This window comes from Macaca thibetana, chromosome 20 (assembly GCF_024542745.1).
Source record: "Macaca thibetana thibetana isolate TM-01 chromosome 20, ASM2454274v1, whole genome shotgun sequence".
Taxonomy (NCBI): domain Eukaryota; kingdom Metazoa; phylum Chordata; class Mammalia; order Primates; family Cercopithecidae; genus Macaca; species Macaca thibetana.
In genome coordinates this window covers 17,090,936-17,107,894 of record NC_065597.1, presented here as the reverse complement: position 1 = coordinate 17,107,894, position 16,959 = coordinate 17,090,936, and the positions used below count along the sequence as shown (strand labels likewise).

The following is a 16,959-nucleotide window of genomic DNA, read 5'->3' as shown; positions in this document are numbered from 1 at the left end:
CGGGGCACAGGTGGATCAGGCCATCATCTTGCTGTAACTCAGTTCAGCCCTCCAGTGGGTCTTGCTTCCAGGACCATTGGTTCCAAACTTGGATATGCCTACAATTGGAGTCACCCCCAGTGCCATCTGTTGTTTTTGTTTTTGAGACAGGGTCTTGCTCTGTTGCCCAGGCTAGAGTGCAGTGGTGCCATCACAGCTCACCACAGCCTCAAACTCTTGGGCTCAAATGATCCTCCTGCCTTAGCCTCCCGAGTAGCTAGGACTACAGGCTCACACCAGCAAGCCCAGCTTATCCACTGCCAGCCAGTTCCTTAGACCAGCAGATGGCCAATTACTACCCAGGTCACCTCTTCCAGAAAGTGATTCTGGGGTCCACTCTATACCACCCCACTTCCTTACCTGGCTCCCGGGAGGAATCATCTATAAATTTTTTTTTTTTTTTTTTTTTTTTTTGAGACAGTTTCTCCCTTGTTGCCCAGGCTGGAGCGCAATGGCATGATCTTGGCTCACTACAACCTCCGCCTCCTGGGTTCAGACGATTCTCCTGCCTCAGCCTCCTGAGTAGCTGGGATTATAGTTATGCACCACCATGCCCGGCTAATTTTTGTATTTTTAGTAGAGATGGGATTTCACCATGATCACCAGGCTGGTCTTGAACTCCTGACCTTAGGTGATCTGCCTGCCTCGGCCTCCCAAAGTGCTGGGATTACAGGCGTGAGCTGCCGCGCCCAGCCTTATAAATTTCTTTCTGCAGCCCTGCCTGACAGTACCGGCCAGGAAACTTAGAGCCAGTCCTTTTGGGCCTGCAGGGCTTCCACCCAGGAGCTTCCTGACCATCACGTAGGTGCCTGCCCAGTGAAAGCTCAAACCTGATGCAGGTGCTTCAGGCAGCTGAGAGCACTGTCCTGGGCTTTCCGAGTGCCCAGAGCTGCATGGAAGTGACAGATCCCTCAATTCCCAACCTGGCCATGGTGTCTGGAAAGAGGAAAGGCCCCTCTAACACCAGTTCCCATCCCATCTCTCTCCCATTGGGGTATCAGCAGTTGGAGGATATGGATATCCTCAGGTGGTTCCAGGGTCCTGGACAGGGTCCAGTCCATCCTGCTCACCCTCCCACTTGCACCATTTCCCAACATGAGGAAGGTCTTACATGGAATGCTGAATGCCTCCGAGACATATTGCTGCCTTTGTGTTGCTATGGAGACAGTAACAGTTTCTAAGACAAAGCCCTTCCTTCTGCCTCCTGGGAAACCTGGTCTTTCTGCAATGCTCAGCCTAAGAGATGAGTGAAAACTGGGCATTGGCAGGATCTCGGTTCTTCAGGCTCTTCCTCCATCAAGGAGTTGGGTAGAAGGATCCCCACTGTGGCATTTCTTGTCCCCAGCCAAGTCAAGGGGGGACATCAGAAAACACAGGCTCTGGAGCAGAGCAAGCAGCCCATGTTCAGGTCGCGAGCCTGCCCCCGTTCCCTGTTCATGCCCAGGCCTTCGCTGCAGAGTCTCGGTCAGGACTGAATGCCCTCCCAACTCTTCTCCCCTCCTCACAGCGGGGAATAGACGTCTTGGGAATGAATGAGCCCCAGAGTAAATACCAAAGAGCTCCTTTTAGCACCCACGACATCTGCCTTCCGTGCATCTGCCAGAGAGAATCACCTGCTGCTGAGAAGCAGGATGCTGGCTGGGCTTGGGGCCCTCACTCGCTCAGCTGCTGAGGGGATGAGGAGGACAGGGCCGGCTTCTGATGGGAATTTTTGTTTTTGAGACAGTGTCTCAGTCTATTGCCCAGGCTGGAGTGAACTGGTACAATCATAGCTCACTGTAGCCTCGAACTCCTGGGTTCAAGCAATCCTCCTGCCTCAGCCACCCCAGTAGATGGGAATACAGACACACACCACAATGCCCAGCTAATCTTTAAAAAGTTTTTGCAGACACAGGGTTTCGCCATGTTACCTAGGCTGGTCTCTAACTCCTGGGGCTCAAGCGATCCTCCCACCTCAGCCTCTCAAAGCACTGGAATTACAGGGATGAGCCACTGTGCCCGGCCTCTGGTGGGATTTTTCACCAAACGTCAGCCAGGAATCTCATGTCAGCTGTTTCCAGAGGAATTCAGAGCATTGGAAACAGAGTGCAGGCCTCAAGCAAAGCTTAGATTTGGGATTCTGGCTCCCCATCCACCCCAAACAGGCAAAGGAGAGAGCTCGAAGCCTGCTATGAAAGACGCTAGGAGGCAGGGCCCCAGAGCACACTGGTAACTGGCAGCATGCACTCTGCCAGACATGGCAGAGGAGAGCAGTCCCCTTCCCGGAGGCCCATCCTGGACCCACCCTTGGGCTCCGCAGGGGCTCACCTCATGATGAAGTTGTGTCCGTCCACGTCCTGCCCATAGCCAGAGCCCCGCAGGTTGCCGGAGTTCCCCACCACAGCACAGCGCCGGCACTGGTGGGGGTCCCGGAAGCGGTAGGGGTTCTCACCGGGCACTATTTGGAACAGCTTCTCCAGCACCTCGTTGGTGTTGTGTGATTTGAACTGGGGCTGCAGCATCTATGGAAGGGAGAGGAAGACGGAAAATGAGGAAGGGGAGAAGTGTGTGAAGAAGGAGGGGCCCCATCCTCCCCTCTTCTGCTCTCACTCTCCAGTGCCTGGGCACAGGCCTCTTTATCCAGGGCTCTGCCAGGGAACAGGGATTCTTTCCTCTGGGCAGTGAGGGTCTCTCCCTCTCTCAACGACAGTGAAGTCCCCAGTTGTGAGTGAGTCTCAACGTCCGGAGATTGGGTGCCCTGCTAGTCACGGGTGGCTCTGATGCACTAGAAAGGGCTCTGGATCAAGGTGCCTTTCACACATTCTCTGGGAACCTGCAGGCCTGGGCCACGGAACAGAGCAGCCTCCTTTAGGGGCTCCTTCCTAGTCAGCCTACAGGGGGCGCCCTCAGCACTCAGGCTGAGGACTGGGGTTGCAGAAGCCGCGTCTAGGGCAACAGTCCAGCCACTCCCTGAGCCCCCACCCAGGGAAGGGCAGAGAGGCTGATAATTCTTTCAGAGCCAGAATGGCTGGAATAAAACTGGTGTCCTGGTGTCCCCTCCTACCAGCGAGACCTGTACTAACCAGCTGGTGGTCAAAGACCATGAAACGAGGCAGCACCAATCAGATGCTTACGGGCCCAGCAGGTACCACACAGGAGTAACATGGTAGGTAAGGTCCACACCCAACAGATCTGAGCCCCGGCAAAGAAGGGCAACTTCAGCCAACTGTTGCCACGTGGGATCATGAGCCCAGAAGGGCCAAAGTTTCCCACTTTTCAAGAGACAATGAAAGTAAGGATTTTCTCCAGCCTGGGCGACAGAGCGAGACTCCGTCCAAAAAAAAAAAAAAAAAAAAGAAAGTAAGGATTTCATATGAAATAAGAAAAATGAAATCCTGATTTTTCTTTTTTTTTTTTGAGATAGAGTTTCACTCTTGTTGCCCAGGCTGGAGTGCAATGGCACAATCTTGGCTCACCACAACCTCCGCATCCTGGATTCAAGCGATTCTCCTGCCTCGGCCTCCTGACTAGCTGGAATTACAGGCATGCGCCACCACACCCAGCTAATTTTGTATTTTTAGTAGACATGGGGTTTTTTCATATTGGTCAGGCTGGTCTCGAACTCCCGAACTCAGGTGATCCACCTGCTTTGGCCTCCCAAGGTGTGGGATTACTTTTACTCAAAAGTAAATTACTTTTACTCAAAAGTGTTAGAATTATTTTTACTCAAAAAAAAAAAAAAAAAACCCACATAAAAATAAAATAAAACATTCTGTGGATGGAGCCATAACTCAATGGGTTTGTGGGTGAGCAGGGCCTGCTCAGGGGAGATGGGAGATTGATCTGTAGGGAGAGATTGACTCTGAGACGAGAATTCCTATATAAAAATTAGCCAGGTGTGGTGGTACGCGCCTGTAGTCCCAGCTACTCTGAAGCTGAGATAGGAGGATCGCTTGAGCCTGGGGGCGGTCAAGGATGCAGTGAACCAAGACTGTGCCACTGCAAAGACAGTGAGAACCTGTATCAAAAAAAGCTGTCACAGTAAGAGCCCACGGGGCTCCTAGTGGCCCTAGCTCTGCAGACCCCGGTCCTTGGGCACTCTGATAGTCTGGGCTGGAAGGCATGTTCTGTGGCATCGTTCTGATAAGCCTGATCACATGAGCTCATCCCTCACAGCTTGGGAGCCTGCAGGGGCTCAGTGCTGACATGGTTCCACCCATGACATGTGTGGCAACCAGATGGCCTGCAGAGCCTGGGGAGTGACTCCAGAGCCTTGGGGCGAGGCAGAAGGAATTACAAGTAGCAGAAAAGTGATGACTGGAAAGACAGGGAGAACCCCCCAGCCCCACCCCTTCAACTCCCTTAGCCCCTGACGGTTCTTTACATTGCTTGTTTTTTTTAACTCTAGAATCAGGCAACACTTTATTTTATAAAATAGATTAAGTCTTCCCTACACACCTTTCTTTTCTTTTCTTTTTTTTGAGACAAAGTCTCACGTTGTTGCCCAGGCTGGAGTGCAGTGGCGTGATCTTGGCTCACTGCAACCTCTGCCTCCCAGGTTCAAGCGATTCTCCTGCCTCAGCCTCCTGAGTCGCTGGGCTTACAGGCGCCTGCCACCATGCCTGGCTAATTTTTTTTTTTAATTTTTAGTAGACGGGGTTTCAACATGTTGATCAGGCTGGTCTCAAACTCCTGACCTCGTAACCCGCCCAGCTTGGGCTCCCAAAGTGCTGGGATTACAGGCATGAGCCACCGCGCCCAGCCTTCCCTACAAGGCTTTCTTATCCCAGCCCAGTAAAAAGTCTTCCAGCAATTGTAAAGAACCAAGCAAGAAGCTCTGTTATAATGGTATTTACAATTACTTCGGCTGGGCATAGTGGCTCACACCTGTAATCCCAGCACTTTGGAAGGCTGAGGCGGGAGGATCATCTGAGGTCAGGAGTTTGAGACCAGCCTGGCCAATACGGTGAAACCCCGTCTCTACTAAAAATACAAAAAAATTAGCTGAGGGTGGTGGCGCACGCCTGTAATTCCAGCTACTAGGGAGGCTGAGGCAGGAGAATCACTTGAATCTGCAGGCAGAAGTTACGGCACCACTGCACTCCAGCCTGGGTGACAGAATGAGACTCCATCTCAAAAAACAAACAAACAAACAAATAGAAAACAATTATTGTGAGTCAATATTCATAAATTAGGATACTTAGTTTTAAAATCTGGATTTCTGGGTTTGCTTAAAAAAAAACCCAGATCCAGCCTTGTGCAGCAACAACTGCTGGGGCCAAGGGGTGGCTGCCTCCTTCCTCTGGGGCAGGCCCCCCATGGCTGTACTCCTCACTCCCACCTGCTCCCTGTGTCCGTGCTGCCTGCCTGGTCCAGGAGGCATTTCTGGCCTATGCTCAGGTCCTACAGGCACTGGAAAATACTAGTCCACTCCATCAGGTCAATGCTCGCTCTGCCCTTCAGTCATCTGTGATCCTATAAATGGCTTGGTCAAACAGGCATTACACTTTGTCAAGGCTCTGGGGGCCAGAAATCCAAGAGGGGGCCCTGAGTGGCTTTAAAACCGGGGACAGATCCCTGGAAGGGGGCAGCAACTCTTACCATCCACCACCTCTGGACATCCGGTGGAAGATCCATGTTCTCTCGGGTCCAGACGGGGGAAATGTTGCCATCAAAGTGGCTGTCAAACCAGTCGGAGGTGCCAGTGTCACCCATGCAGCGGCGACAGGTGCAGCTCTTGCCCGAGAGCCCCTCCTTGCTAAGGCGCTGCAGGCCGGCATAGCCGGGCACCAGCTTCACCCGGTGCGTCCCACCCAGGGCCCCCGAGTCCAGGTAGGGCAGTGTGGCCATGCTGTGGTGCGAGTAGGTGAAGAGTAGGGACATGATGAATACCAGCAAGAAGGCCACAGAGAGGAACCACACCCGCAGGGAGCACTTCATGGTGCCAGCAGGTGGGTGGTGGTCACCGTGGCCACTCCTTTCCCAGCCCACTGAGGGGCCAGCCACAGTGTAGCCTGTCTATTCTGGCACCACATGCAAAGGGCATAGGGGCACGTGCTGTAGCAGGGGACAGTGGCAGGGGTCCCTTGCCACGCTCTCCCTCAATGTGGGGAGAACGCACGTTGGCAGGAGTGGCTGTCCTGTCCCTGAGTCAGGTGGGGCCCCTGCTTAGGGCTTCATCGGGTCTGTCACTAGCTGGGCCACAGAGGCTCTGCCTCTCCCGCCACCCTGGTGAGGGGGAGGTCAGTCCATCGCAGCCTTCTAGTCCCTTGGGATTGCTGGCTGCCAGCTCTAGGGGTCCCCCTCTTTGGCGGCTTGAAATAATCCAGTCTGGAGCAGTCGGGGTCCTTGTGGTTCATGAGCAGACAATGAGGCGGCCCCTCGTCCCCGGCAGCGGGGAAGCCCTAGAACTCCAATCACAACAGAGAGCACATGGGCTTCAGGAGACCTGGGTTCCATGCACGTGTCCCACCTCGGCTGGTCCTCCTGGCCCAAAACCTCTGCCAGAGGAGGGAAGCCAAACCCCAGGCCTGAGAGGAGAAAAACGGGAAGGCTGTGAGTGCTGGAAAACTTCGCTGCAGAGATCGAGGTCCTTTTCGTGGTAGGTCCTGCCCTACTGCTTCCCATATGAGGTGCTGGGCCCTTCTCCTCGTGGTCTCAGCCCCAGCTGCAGTTGCATAGGGGTCGCAAAGCTCCTACTGTGGCTGTGGGGTCCTCTGGCGTTGGGAACAGCTGCCGTTCAGCGGGGAACTGTGTCCAATACCATCTGGGTCAGGCGAGCGTGTGCTGAGCTCCCCATCAGGGCCCAGGTCTCCTTCCTGGTACTGCTGGCCCAGGTTCAGCAGCTGCTCTGCCCATCCCCGCTCCCCGGGGCCAGCCTGTCCTGCTGTTAGCTCGCAGTAATCCTGACAGGTTCCCTTTCACATGTCGAGCGCCAGGCTGCCGCAGTGCGACCCTAAAATGGCAGAGAGGAGAAATAATGTGCAGATGAATCGCACGAGCACCAGGCTTTGTCCCAGCACCAGGCTTTGTCCCAACCCCACCCCAAGTCCCAGAGGGGACAAAGCTAGCAGCACAGGAGATGCCCACTTAATCAAAGGGTGGACATGACCAAGGGCTCTGCCCTCTAGTTGTACACATAGCATCACTCTGTGGGACTCCAGGGCCTGGAGGACTAGATTAACCCAGAGTTTTCACTTCTTAGCCAGAAGGTAAACAAGGAGTCAAGTGATTTTCCCTAAGCCACATGCTGGAAGTATCAGATTTAGAAGGTTCCTAGCCCAGCTATGTACAGTTAGTTTCAGGTGAAACGTCAGAGAAAACAGCCCAGGGAAGATCCCAGGGGACTATGGATGCTGACTGCCCCCACAGCGCTCTTTGGAGCCTGTCAGTGCCTGCAGAGGCCTCTCCCAGTCAGAAGGGAGGGCTGGCCGGTCTCTGACCGCCCCTCTTCTCTCGACTGTGGATTATCAATGAGGCATTGCTGCGTCCACTCAGTGAACCATGAACAGTCCTGTCAGCTCCGACGTTGGGGGAGAACCTGGCTGTGTCAGGAGGTGTGGCTGCTGGGCTTGGTCCTGCCCCCAGACAGCCCTGAGGGCAGTTGCCTACATCCATATGTACATTATGGACAAAGTGAATGCCAGGGTCCCGGGTAGTGCTGACAGCCTAAGGCCCCATGCTGTCCTTCCAGGCAAGAACAGGGAGAAGAGGCCACTTGTAGGCAGTTTGGGTCTCAGCCATAAGGAAAGGAGCTCGGATCCATGCCAGGTGCGAGGGAATCACAGCAGGTGAGAGGAACGCTGAGAAGGGAACCCCTGAGCACTGGCTCTGTGCCGTGGGAATCCTGCAAAGCTGGCTGCCTCGCCTCTCCCCAGCTCCCCTCCAAATCCGCCTAGCAGCGCTGCTGACCTAGCCCCTGGGCCTGTTCCCGATCCTTGTTGAAGTCTCCAGCCCACTTTTGGGGTCTCCTGGCTGCTTCCAGCAGCTGCAGACAAGGCCTCTCAGGCTCTGTGTTCAAGAAACCTAGCTGCCCCTCCATTTGTGGCCACAAAGCCAGCAGGGAATGGAACGAACATATTGCAATAAGGACATTATTCTGGGTGGGAAAATGATGTTCACAAAAGTAGAGGAACTTACCTAAGGTCACGACCTTGTGAATAGAGGTGACTTTGGGATAGGTCAGGGCACAGAAAGGCTGTGGCCTCCCTGAACCACCCAGGGCTCAGGGGTGAGGGAAGGAGATGTGGAGTTGGCTTCTCAGGGTCACAAGTGAAGCCCCGCCCACAGGCCTCACCAGGGCTCCTGGGTCTAATTCAGAGACCCCAGCAGTACTGGCTCAAATGTGCTTCTTCCAATGTTCTGCTGTACCCATTTAGCAGATCCCACTCTAGTCATGGCCTTGTCTGAACAGACTGTAGACGGGAAGCCAGGTCCTTGTCTCCTCTCATTCTCCCTCTGCCTGCTGCATGCTCAGCATCTAAGGAAAGAACTCAAGTTCTTTCAGGGTTCCGCTCCCAGCTTCCTGTGACCTGAGGAGAGCCAGTCATGAGGCAGGTGGCCCTGGAAGGCAGTGACTTTGCAGTTGATGGGAGCAAGAGGTCCTGCCTGGGGAGACCTGGTTTCTGGCTAGGCAGTCCTGCAGTGGCCACTGAAGGCGGGGGTGGGCAAAGCTGGCACAGGAGGCTTCCAAAGGAAGCAACTCAATCAGAGGTCACTAACTCCTTGGGATGCTAGATCAACGCAGAGGGCACCTGATGGAATTGCACTGCCTGTTGGGGAGAGGAAAATCCCTGGTTTTGACAACATGTCTGGAAAGAGCATAGAAGTAGAACATCTGGCAAAGGCCCTTGCTTTGGGAGCCCCAGGTCCAGGTGTTACTGCAAACTTAGGCTGCTCAGCTTGCTGTGGTGAGGGCAAATGGAGCAATGGGGAGGAGCTAAAAAAAAAATCAGAGGCCCCTTACATGCACTAAAAATCCCAAAAGTGACCTGGCACTGACTCTCTCACAGTTCATTTCTACCTGTGCCTCTCAGCTGCCCACTGCGTCATGGGCTCGCTCCCCTTCACAGCTACTCAGATCATTCATGATAAGACCATGCATACCTCGATATAAAGAGCTCAGAGAAGGCAGGCCTAGTGGCTCATGCCTGTAATCCCACCACTTTGGGAGACTGAGGCAGGTGGATCATCTGAGGTCAGGAGTTCAAGACCAGCCTAGCCAACATGGTGAAACCCCATCTCTACTAAAAATACAAAAATTCAGCCAGGCGTTGTGGTGGCCAACTATAATCCCAGCTATGCAGGAGGCTGAGGCAGGAGAATCACTTGAACCCAGGAGGCGGAGGTTGCAGTGAGCCGAGATCACACCATTGCACTCCAGCCTGGGTGACAAGAGCAAAACCCTGTCTCAAAAAAAAGAAAAGCCCAGGCGTGGTGGCTTACGCCTGTAATTCTAGCACTTTTGGAGGCCGAGGTGGGTGGATCACCTGAGGTCGGGAGTTTGAGACCAGCCTGACCAACATGAAGAAATTCCATCTCTACTAAAAATACAAAATTAGCTGGGCATGGTGGCACATGCCTGTAATCCCAGCTACTCGGGAGGCTGAGGCAGGAGAATCGCTTGAACCCCAGAGGCGGAGATCGCGCCAATGCACTCCAGCCTGGGCAACAAGAGCGAAACTCTGTCTCAAAAAAAAAGAATGGATAAATTGTGGTGCATTTTGTGCCATAGAGTAAAACGAATGAACTCCAGTTTCAGACATTAACAGGGATGAATATGGCCAAAAAACTATTATATCGAGCAAAAAGAGTAGTCATAGATAAATGATCACAGCACGAATCCATGAAAAGCTAAAAAATATGCAAAGCTAAGCAAGACATTGTCTATGCCTCTCTGTAAAGATAATAATAGAGAAAATCAAGGAAACAACACAAAATTCAGGGAATTCCTCTGGAGGGAGAAGAGAGGTAGATGAAATAAGGAGGGCTGAAGACGCTTCAGGAGTACTGCGTACCTCATAATGCAGGTGGTGGGTACAGAAGTATTTTTTTTCTTTTGAGACGGAGTCTTGCTCTGTCACCAGGCTGGAGTGCAGTGGCATGATCTTGGCTCACTGCAGCCTCCACTTCCTGGGTTCAAACAATTCTCCTGTCTCAGCCTCCCGAGTAGCTGGGATTACAGGCGTGTGCCACCACATCCAGCTAATTTTTTTTTTTTTTTTTTTTTTTTTTTTTTTTTTTTTTTTTGAGACGGAGTCTCACTCTGTCCCCCTTGCTGGAGTGCAGTGGCCGGATCTCAGCTCACTGCAAGCTCCGCCTCCCGGGTTCAGGCCATTCTCCTGCCTCAGCCTCCCGAGTAGCTGGGACTACAGGCGCCCACCACCTCGCCCGGCTAGTTTTTTTGTATTTTTTAGTAGAGACGGGGTTTCACTGTGTTAGCCAGGATGGTCTCGATCTCCTGACCTCGTGATCCACCCGTCTCGGCCTCCCAAAGTGCTGGGATTACAGGCTTGAGCCACCGCGCCCGGCCTAATTTTTTGTATTTTTATTAGAGATGGGGTTTCACTATGTTGCCCAGGCTGGTCTCCAACTCCTGACCTCAGGTGATCCACCCGCCTCGGCCTCCCAAATCGCTGGGATTACAGGCGTGAGCCACTGCACCCGGCCATGGAGGAGTATTTCTTGTTTATTCTTTAAAGAGCACAAACACGCTATATACTACTTTGAGTCTATGATGCATTTCATAGTAAAAATCTAAAATGCTTTTAGGTTAAAACATGTTTTATTAAAGGACTACTCTGGCTGTTGCATAAGACTAGCAGGGAGACCAGAAAGGAACTGCTGCAATATCCCAGGTGGTGGAGGTGGTGAGAAATGGCTGGATGTACTGTGAAGGGCTTAACTAGTAGGGTAGTTGGAGGGTACAAGGAGGGGGCCCATGGGGAAAGGAAGAGGGGAACAGGGTGGGAAGAGGAAGACAGGAATCAGGGAGACATGGAGGCTGTGGCCTGAGCAACCTGGTGGATGGGGATGCCATTCACTATACAGAAAAGACAGAAAATTAATGGGTTTTGCTGAGAAAAAACAAAAGTTCTGGTTAAATTTAAAATGTCTTTTAGGCTGGGTGTGGTGGCTCATGTCTGTAATCCCAACATTTTGGGAAGCCAAGGCGGGAAGATCACTTGAGGTCAGGAGTTTGAGACCAGCCTGGGCAATACAGCAAGAACCCATCTCTACAAAAAAGTAAAAACACTGGGCATGGTGGCTCACGCCTGTAATCTCAACACTTTGGGAGGCCAAGGTGGGCGGATCACGCGGTCTGGAGATTGAGACCTTCCTGGTCAGCATGGCAAAACCCCGTCTCTACTAAAAATACAAAAAATTAGCTGGGCGTGGTGGCGGGTGCCTGTAATCCCAGCTACTCGGGCAGCGGAGGCAGGAGAATTGCTTGAACCAGAGAGTCAGAGATTGCGTGAGCTGAGATCGCACCACTGCACTACAGCCTGGCAACAGAGTGAGACTGCGTCTCAAGCAAACAAAGAAACAAGTAAAAACATTAGCTGGGCATGGTAGCACGTGCCTGTAGTCCTAGCTACTCAGGAGGCTGAAGTGTAAGGATCACTTGAGCCCAGGAGTTCAAGGTTGCAGTGAGCCGCGATTATGCCATGGCACTCCAAGATGGGTGACAGAGTGATACCCCAACTCAAAAAAAAAAAAAAAAAGGAAGTTTTTTAGACATTCACATGCAGATGGAAACAGGCAGTTGGACACACCTGTCTGAAGCTCATGGGTGAGGTCAGAGTTAGAGGGATATATTTGAGAGTCATCAGAGTACAGTTCATTCTTAAAACTATAGGACCAGAAGAAATGATCTAGGGAGGGTCTGTCACAGACAAGAGTAGGCAGCTCAGGACAGAGCCTGGGGTACTCTGCTGTCTAAAAGAGAAGCCAGGAAAGAAAAAGCCAGTGAGGTAAGAGGAAAAAACAGCCCTGCATCTGGGAAGCCAAGAGATGAAAGTTTCAAGAATGAAGGAGGAATTAACAGTGTCAAGTGTTTGAAAAAGTAAGGTGAGGACTGAGAATTGACCACTGGATGGAGGGCAGTGGTGACCTTCACAATGACTGATCCGGGGGTATTGCAAGGCTCAAGCACAGGAAAAGATGCTCAACGTCATTAATCATCAGGGAAATGCAAATCAAAACCATAATCAGATACCACTTCCTGCCCATCAGGGTGGCTGTTATTAACAAGACAGATAATAACCAGCGTTAGTGAGGACGCAGAGACATTGGAACCCTCAGACTTTGCTGGGGGGAATGTGAAATGGTGCAGTCACTTTGGGAAACAGTCTGGCAGTTCCTCAAAAGATTAAATGTCCAGTCACCATAACATATGACTCAGCAATTCCACTTCTAGGCATAAACTCAAGAGAAATAAAAACTTAGGTTCACATAAAAACTTGTACACATGGCTGGGCGCAGTGGCTCACGCCTGTAATCCCAGCACTTTGGGAGGCCAAGGTGGGTGGATCACTAGTTCAAGAGATCAAGACCATCTGGCCAACTTGGTGAAACCCCATCTCCATTAAAAATACAAAAATTAGCTGGGCGTAGTGGCAGTGCCTGTAGTCCCAGCTACTCGGGAGGCTGAGGCAGGAGAATCGCTTGAACTTCGGAGGCAGAGGTTGCAGTGAGCCGAGATCGCGCCACTGCACTCTAGCGTGGTGACAGAGCGAGACTCCATCTCAAAAAAAAAAAAAAACAAACTTGTACACAGCATTATTCATAAGAGTGCCAACATGGAAACAACTCAAAGTTCCTTCAACCAATATATAAACAAAATGTGGTATATACGTACAAGGGAGTATTATTCAGATATAAAAAGGAATCAAATTCTGGTACCTGTTACAACATGGATGAACCTGAAAACCCCGTGCTAAGTGAAAGAAGCCAGGCACAGCCAGGTGCGGTGGCTCAAACCTGCAATCCCAGCACTTTGGGAGGCCGAGGCAGGTGGATCACGAGGTCAGGAGATTGAGACCATCCTGGTTAACACAGTGAAACCCCGTCTCTACTAAAAACACAAAAAATTACCCGGGCGTGGTGGCAGGCGCCTGTAGTCCCAGCTACTCAGGAGGCTGAGGCAGGAGAATGGCGTGAACCCGGGAAGGCGGAGCTTGCAGTGAGCCGAGATCGCGCCACTGCACTCCAGCCTGAGCGACAGAGCAAGACTACGTCTTAAAAAAAAAAAAAGGAGCCAGGCACAAAAGGCCCCATGCTGGATGATTTATATAAAATGTACAGAATAGGCAAATCCATAGAGAAAGACAGTAGACTACCAGTTGCCAGGGGCTGGGGGATAGAGGAGAATGGGGAATGACTGCCTGTGGGCTGGAGTTTCCTTCTGGGGTAACGTTCTAAAATTGTTTGTGGTGAATAGGTCAAAAGCCACTGACAGCCAGGTGTGGTGGCTCACGCCTGTAATCCCGCCACTTGGGAGGCTGAGGCAGGAGACTCGAATGAACCTGGGAGGTAGAGGCTGTGGTGAGCCGAGATCGCGCCACTGCACTCCTGCCTGGGTGAGAGTAAGACTCTGTCTCAAAAAAAAAAAAAAAAAAAAAAAGGAATGGGATGTAAGAGTGGAATATGGAATGGGGTTCAGCTGAGAGATGGTCCAGAATGTATGTACACTGATGGGAATGAATTATTAGAGGAGAAATTTATGATGCAGGAAAAAGAGGCAAACAGAGGAAAAAAGACCAGGAGCAGCAAGAGATGACAGCATCGAGCCTGGTCCTGGAGGGGCTTCGTGTGGGACAGGTGGCAAAGCCGAGCAAGCGGCACAGACAGTGAGGGTCCCTTTATTGTTGGGGTTGGAGATTTACAGAGAGACCAGGTGTGAAATAGTCTTCTAAAAGAGAAAGGGAGTAACTAGGGAAATTTAGGAGGTGGCTAGGCAACACTATGGCCTATTTTTTTTTTTTTTTAATGGAGTCTCACTCGGTTGCCCAGGCTGGAGTACAGTGGCGCAATCTTGGCTCACTGCAACCTCTGCCTCCTGGGTTCAAGCAATTCTCCTACCCCAGCCTCCCAAGTAGCTGGGACTACAGGCCCACACCACCAAGCCCAGCTAATTTTTGTATTTTCAGCAGAGATGGGGTTTCGTTATGTTGGCTAGGTTGGTCTCAAACTCCTGACCTCAAGTGATCCACCCGCCTAGGCTTCCCAAGGTGCTGGGATTACAGGCGTAAGCCACTGTGCCAATCCTACAGTCTTCTAAGAAGTTTGTGGTCACAAATTTGGCAAATTTGGGGAGACCACTTATCAATAAACGTCCCCTGAATGGCTGATCCATGTCCAGGTAGCTGAGGCTGTCCAGAGCAACTGGCAGCCAGGATCCAGAGGTCAGGGGCAGCAAGGGCCTTGAAGACCCCATCTTCCATCCCCAGGAGATGCAGCCTTGAGCTACTTCTACCTCCCAGTACAGGGAACCTGAAAGGAGACCCTCACCAGCTCGCAGGTAAATGGAAGGATAAACAAAAGCACCGGATTGAGGAGCAAAGCAGAGAGTGCCCCAAAAGGAGAACAGCAGGGACTGTTTTGGAGGCTGTAGCAGCTTTAGAGCCAATTCTCGGTCAGATCCCAGGAGACAACCATCAACGAATTAACCTAATGAAGCACAGGAGAGCACCACCTCAGACCAGCACAGTTGAATATAACCTTCTTGGTATGCAGAGAAAAGAAACGTCAAAATAAGGCACTGAGGCTGGGGGGATGGGTGCTGCTTGCCTCTGGGAGGGAGGGGAGAAGGACAAAAGATAAAGCCCCTCTTCACCCACTTACACACAGCCTGAGGACGTGTCCCAAAGCTCATTCTAAAGGCATTAAGCCACAACCTACTGCTCCAATGGCCCGATGCCTTATGAACCTCTGAGCATTTTCGGGGGATAGCCTCTCATTTAGAATGCGCAAGAGTCCCAGGACCAGCTGAACAAGGTCAGCCAGGCGGAAGTGAAGATGCTTTAATGCCACGGAAGTGAAGATGCTTTAACGCCACGCCAGGTCTGATGACTTCAAGCCCAGAGCTCCTTCCACAGCCCCCACTGCCTTCCCAAAGCATTCTTCCATTAACTGGGGTACAACCATCAAAAGATTCGCTGTGTCCCAGATCCCTGCCAGCCTAGCAATCCAGAACACTCCCTGCCTCCTGGGTGGGGGGCAGCACCCAAACCAGGCAGAAGGAGTTGAGGGGGGGCAGGTGGTGAGTTACCGAAAGCCCCTCCCTCCCCAACAACTCAAAAGCAGCAAGGCCTGTCCTTGACCTGTCTGAGAATGGGCCACTTCACCACCCTGCTTGGTTAACTGAAGTCACCCGCATTGCAACACCCTGGCATCAGCCTCTGGCACAGACCCCTCAGTGCTACCCTTGGGACTCAGGCCCTTTCCACTCACCAGCACCAAACCCTCGGGCAGTCACTCCCTTCCTGCAGGACATCCAGCCTTGACTTGATATCCAGCTGAAATCTCAGCTCTGGTACCTCCGATGCTGCCCAGAATTTGTAGTCAGAAACCCAGAAGGCAAGAGCTAACACCTTTCTTCAAACCAAGAACATAACTTTGGCTTTCAATGAAGTCCTAGAGAAATAAACTGTCAGTCTTCACTGGACAAGGATCGAGGCTGCACCCTAACAGCCTCTTCCTGTAGGAGATAGCTCAAAGAAACAAAAGAAAAGAAAGAAAAAATAAAGAAACAGCTTCTAAGAGGAGGAAGCTGGGCCCTGAGGCACAGGGAGGGGTGCGGCAGAGGAGTTGGGAGGAAGGGTGCCTTCAGATCCACCACGTGCTGCCTTGGGAGGGAGCCCCACTGTGTTTTGAGTCGGGGTGGGCAGGGAGAAATCCAGTATCTTGCTGTACCTATCTATACTAAGGCATAAAGTAACATGTAGAAAAACAGTTCTCAGCCGGGTGTGGTGGCTCACACCTATAATCCCAGCACTTTGGGAGACTGAGGCTGGAGGATCGCTTCAGTCCAGGGGTTGCAGCCTGGGCAATAGAGTGAGACCTCATCTCTATTTTATGAAAAAAGTTCAAACCACCTGTGTGGGGAAGACCAGGTCTCTCCACATTCTAGACAGCTTCCCACCTCCGGCGTCCTTTTTTTTTTTGAGACGGAGTTTTGCTCTTATCGCCCACCGCACCCACCCAACCCTCACCACTTTTTCCCCCCTCCTGGTTTGGAAATTATACTTTTTTTTTTTTTTAGAGATTAATCTTATATGTACATTTTCTTGATGAAGTCTTCAGTTTTTCAGTAATGCCATTCTCTTAACAAGGCAGAAATTTGGTGTGGCTTAACAATAAAATTCTCTATTCTTATTCTTCCATGGTAATGTGGTCAATAATTCCAGTTTTCCCTTAAAAAAAAAAAAAAAGTTTGGCCAGGCGCGGTGGCTCAAGCCTGTAATCCCAGCACTTTGGGAGGCTGAGACGGGGGGATCACAAGGTCAGGAGATCGAGACCATCCTGGCTAACACGGTGAAACCTCGTCTCTACTAAAAAATACAAAAAACTAGCCGGGCGTGGTGGCAGGCATCTGTAGTCTCAGCTACTTGGGAGGCTGAGGCAGGAGAATGGCGTAAACCTGGGAGGTGGAGCTTGCAGTGAGCTGAGATCTGGCCACTGCACTCCAGCCTGGGCGACAGAGCGAGACTCCGTCACAAAAAAAAAAAAAAAAAAAAAAAAAAAAAAAATTAAAAGCCCTTTAAGATCTGGTGTTTTTTTGGTTTTTTTTTGTCTCTGTGTTTTGCCATCTGTAGCAGACACTGTTGGCTGCCTACCAGCGGCCACTCTCTTTTTCACTTGCCAACAGAATCCTGATTTGTTTGGGCAGCTAAGGACCCAGTGCTGGCAGATGATGCAAGACTGGCTAAAGCCAACCAG

General features: G+C 51.5%; 2 protein-coding genes across 2 annotated transcripts in view; both read right to left on the bottom strand.

The window, feature by feature from the left end:
• AARS1 (alanyl-tRNA synthetase 1) overlaps positions 1 to 16,959 on the bottom strand; it is a 370,792-nt gene that overhangs the window by 145,956 nt on the left and 207,877 nt on the right. The window lies entirely within an intron of this gene.
• The window catches only part of ST3GAL2 (ST3 beta-galactoside alpha-2,3-sialyltransferase 2), a 58,183-nt gene that overhangs the window by 11,388 nt on the left and 29,836 nt on the right, over positions 1 to 16,959 (bottom strand). Inside the window, exons 2-3 of the mRNA XM_050772781.1 lie at positions 5,620 to 6,973; positions 2,347 to 2,540 (exon numbers count right to left, since the gene is read on the bottom strand). Coding sequence (XP_050628738.1) covers positions 2,347 to 2,540; positions 5,620 to 5,958 — 533 coding nt within the window. The 5' untranslated portion in view covers positions 5,959 to 6,973. The remainder of the gene's footprint in view (positions 1 to 2,346; positions 2,541 to 5,619; positions 6,974 to 16,959) is intronic.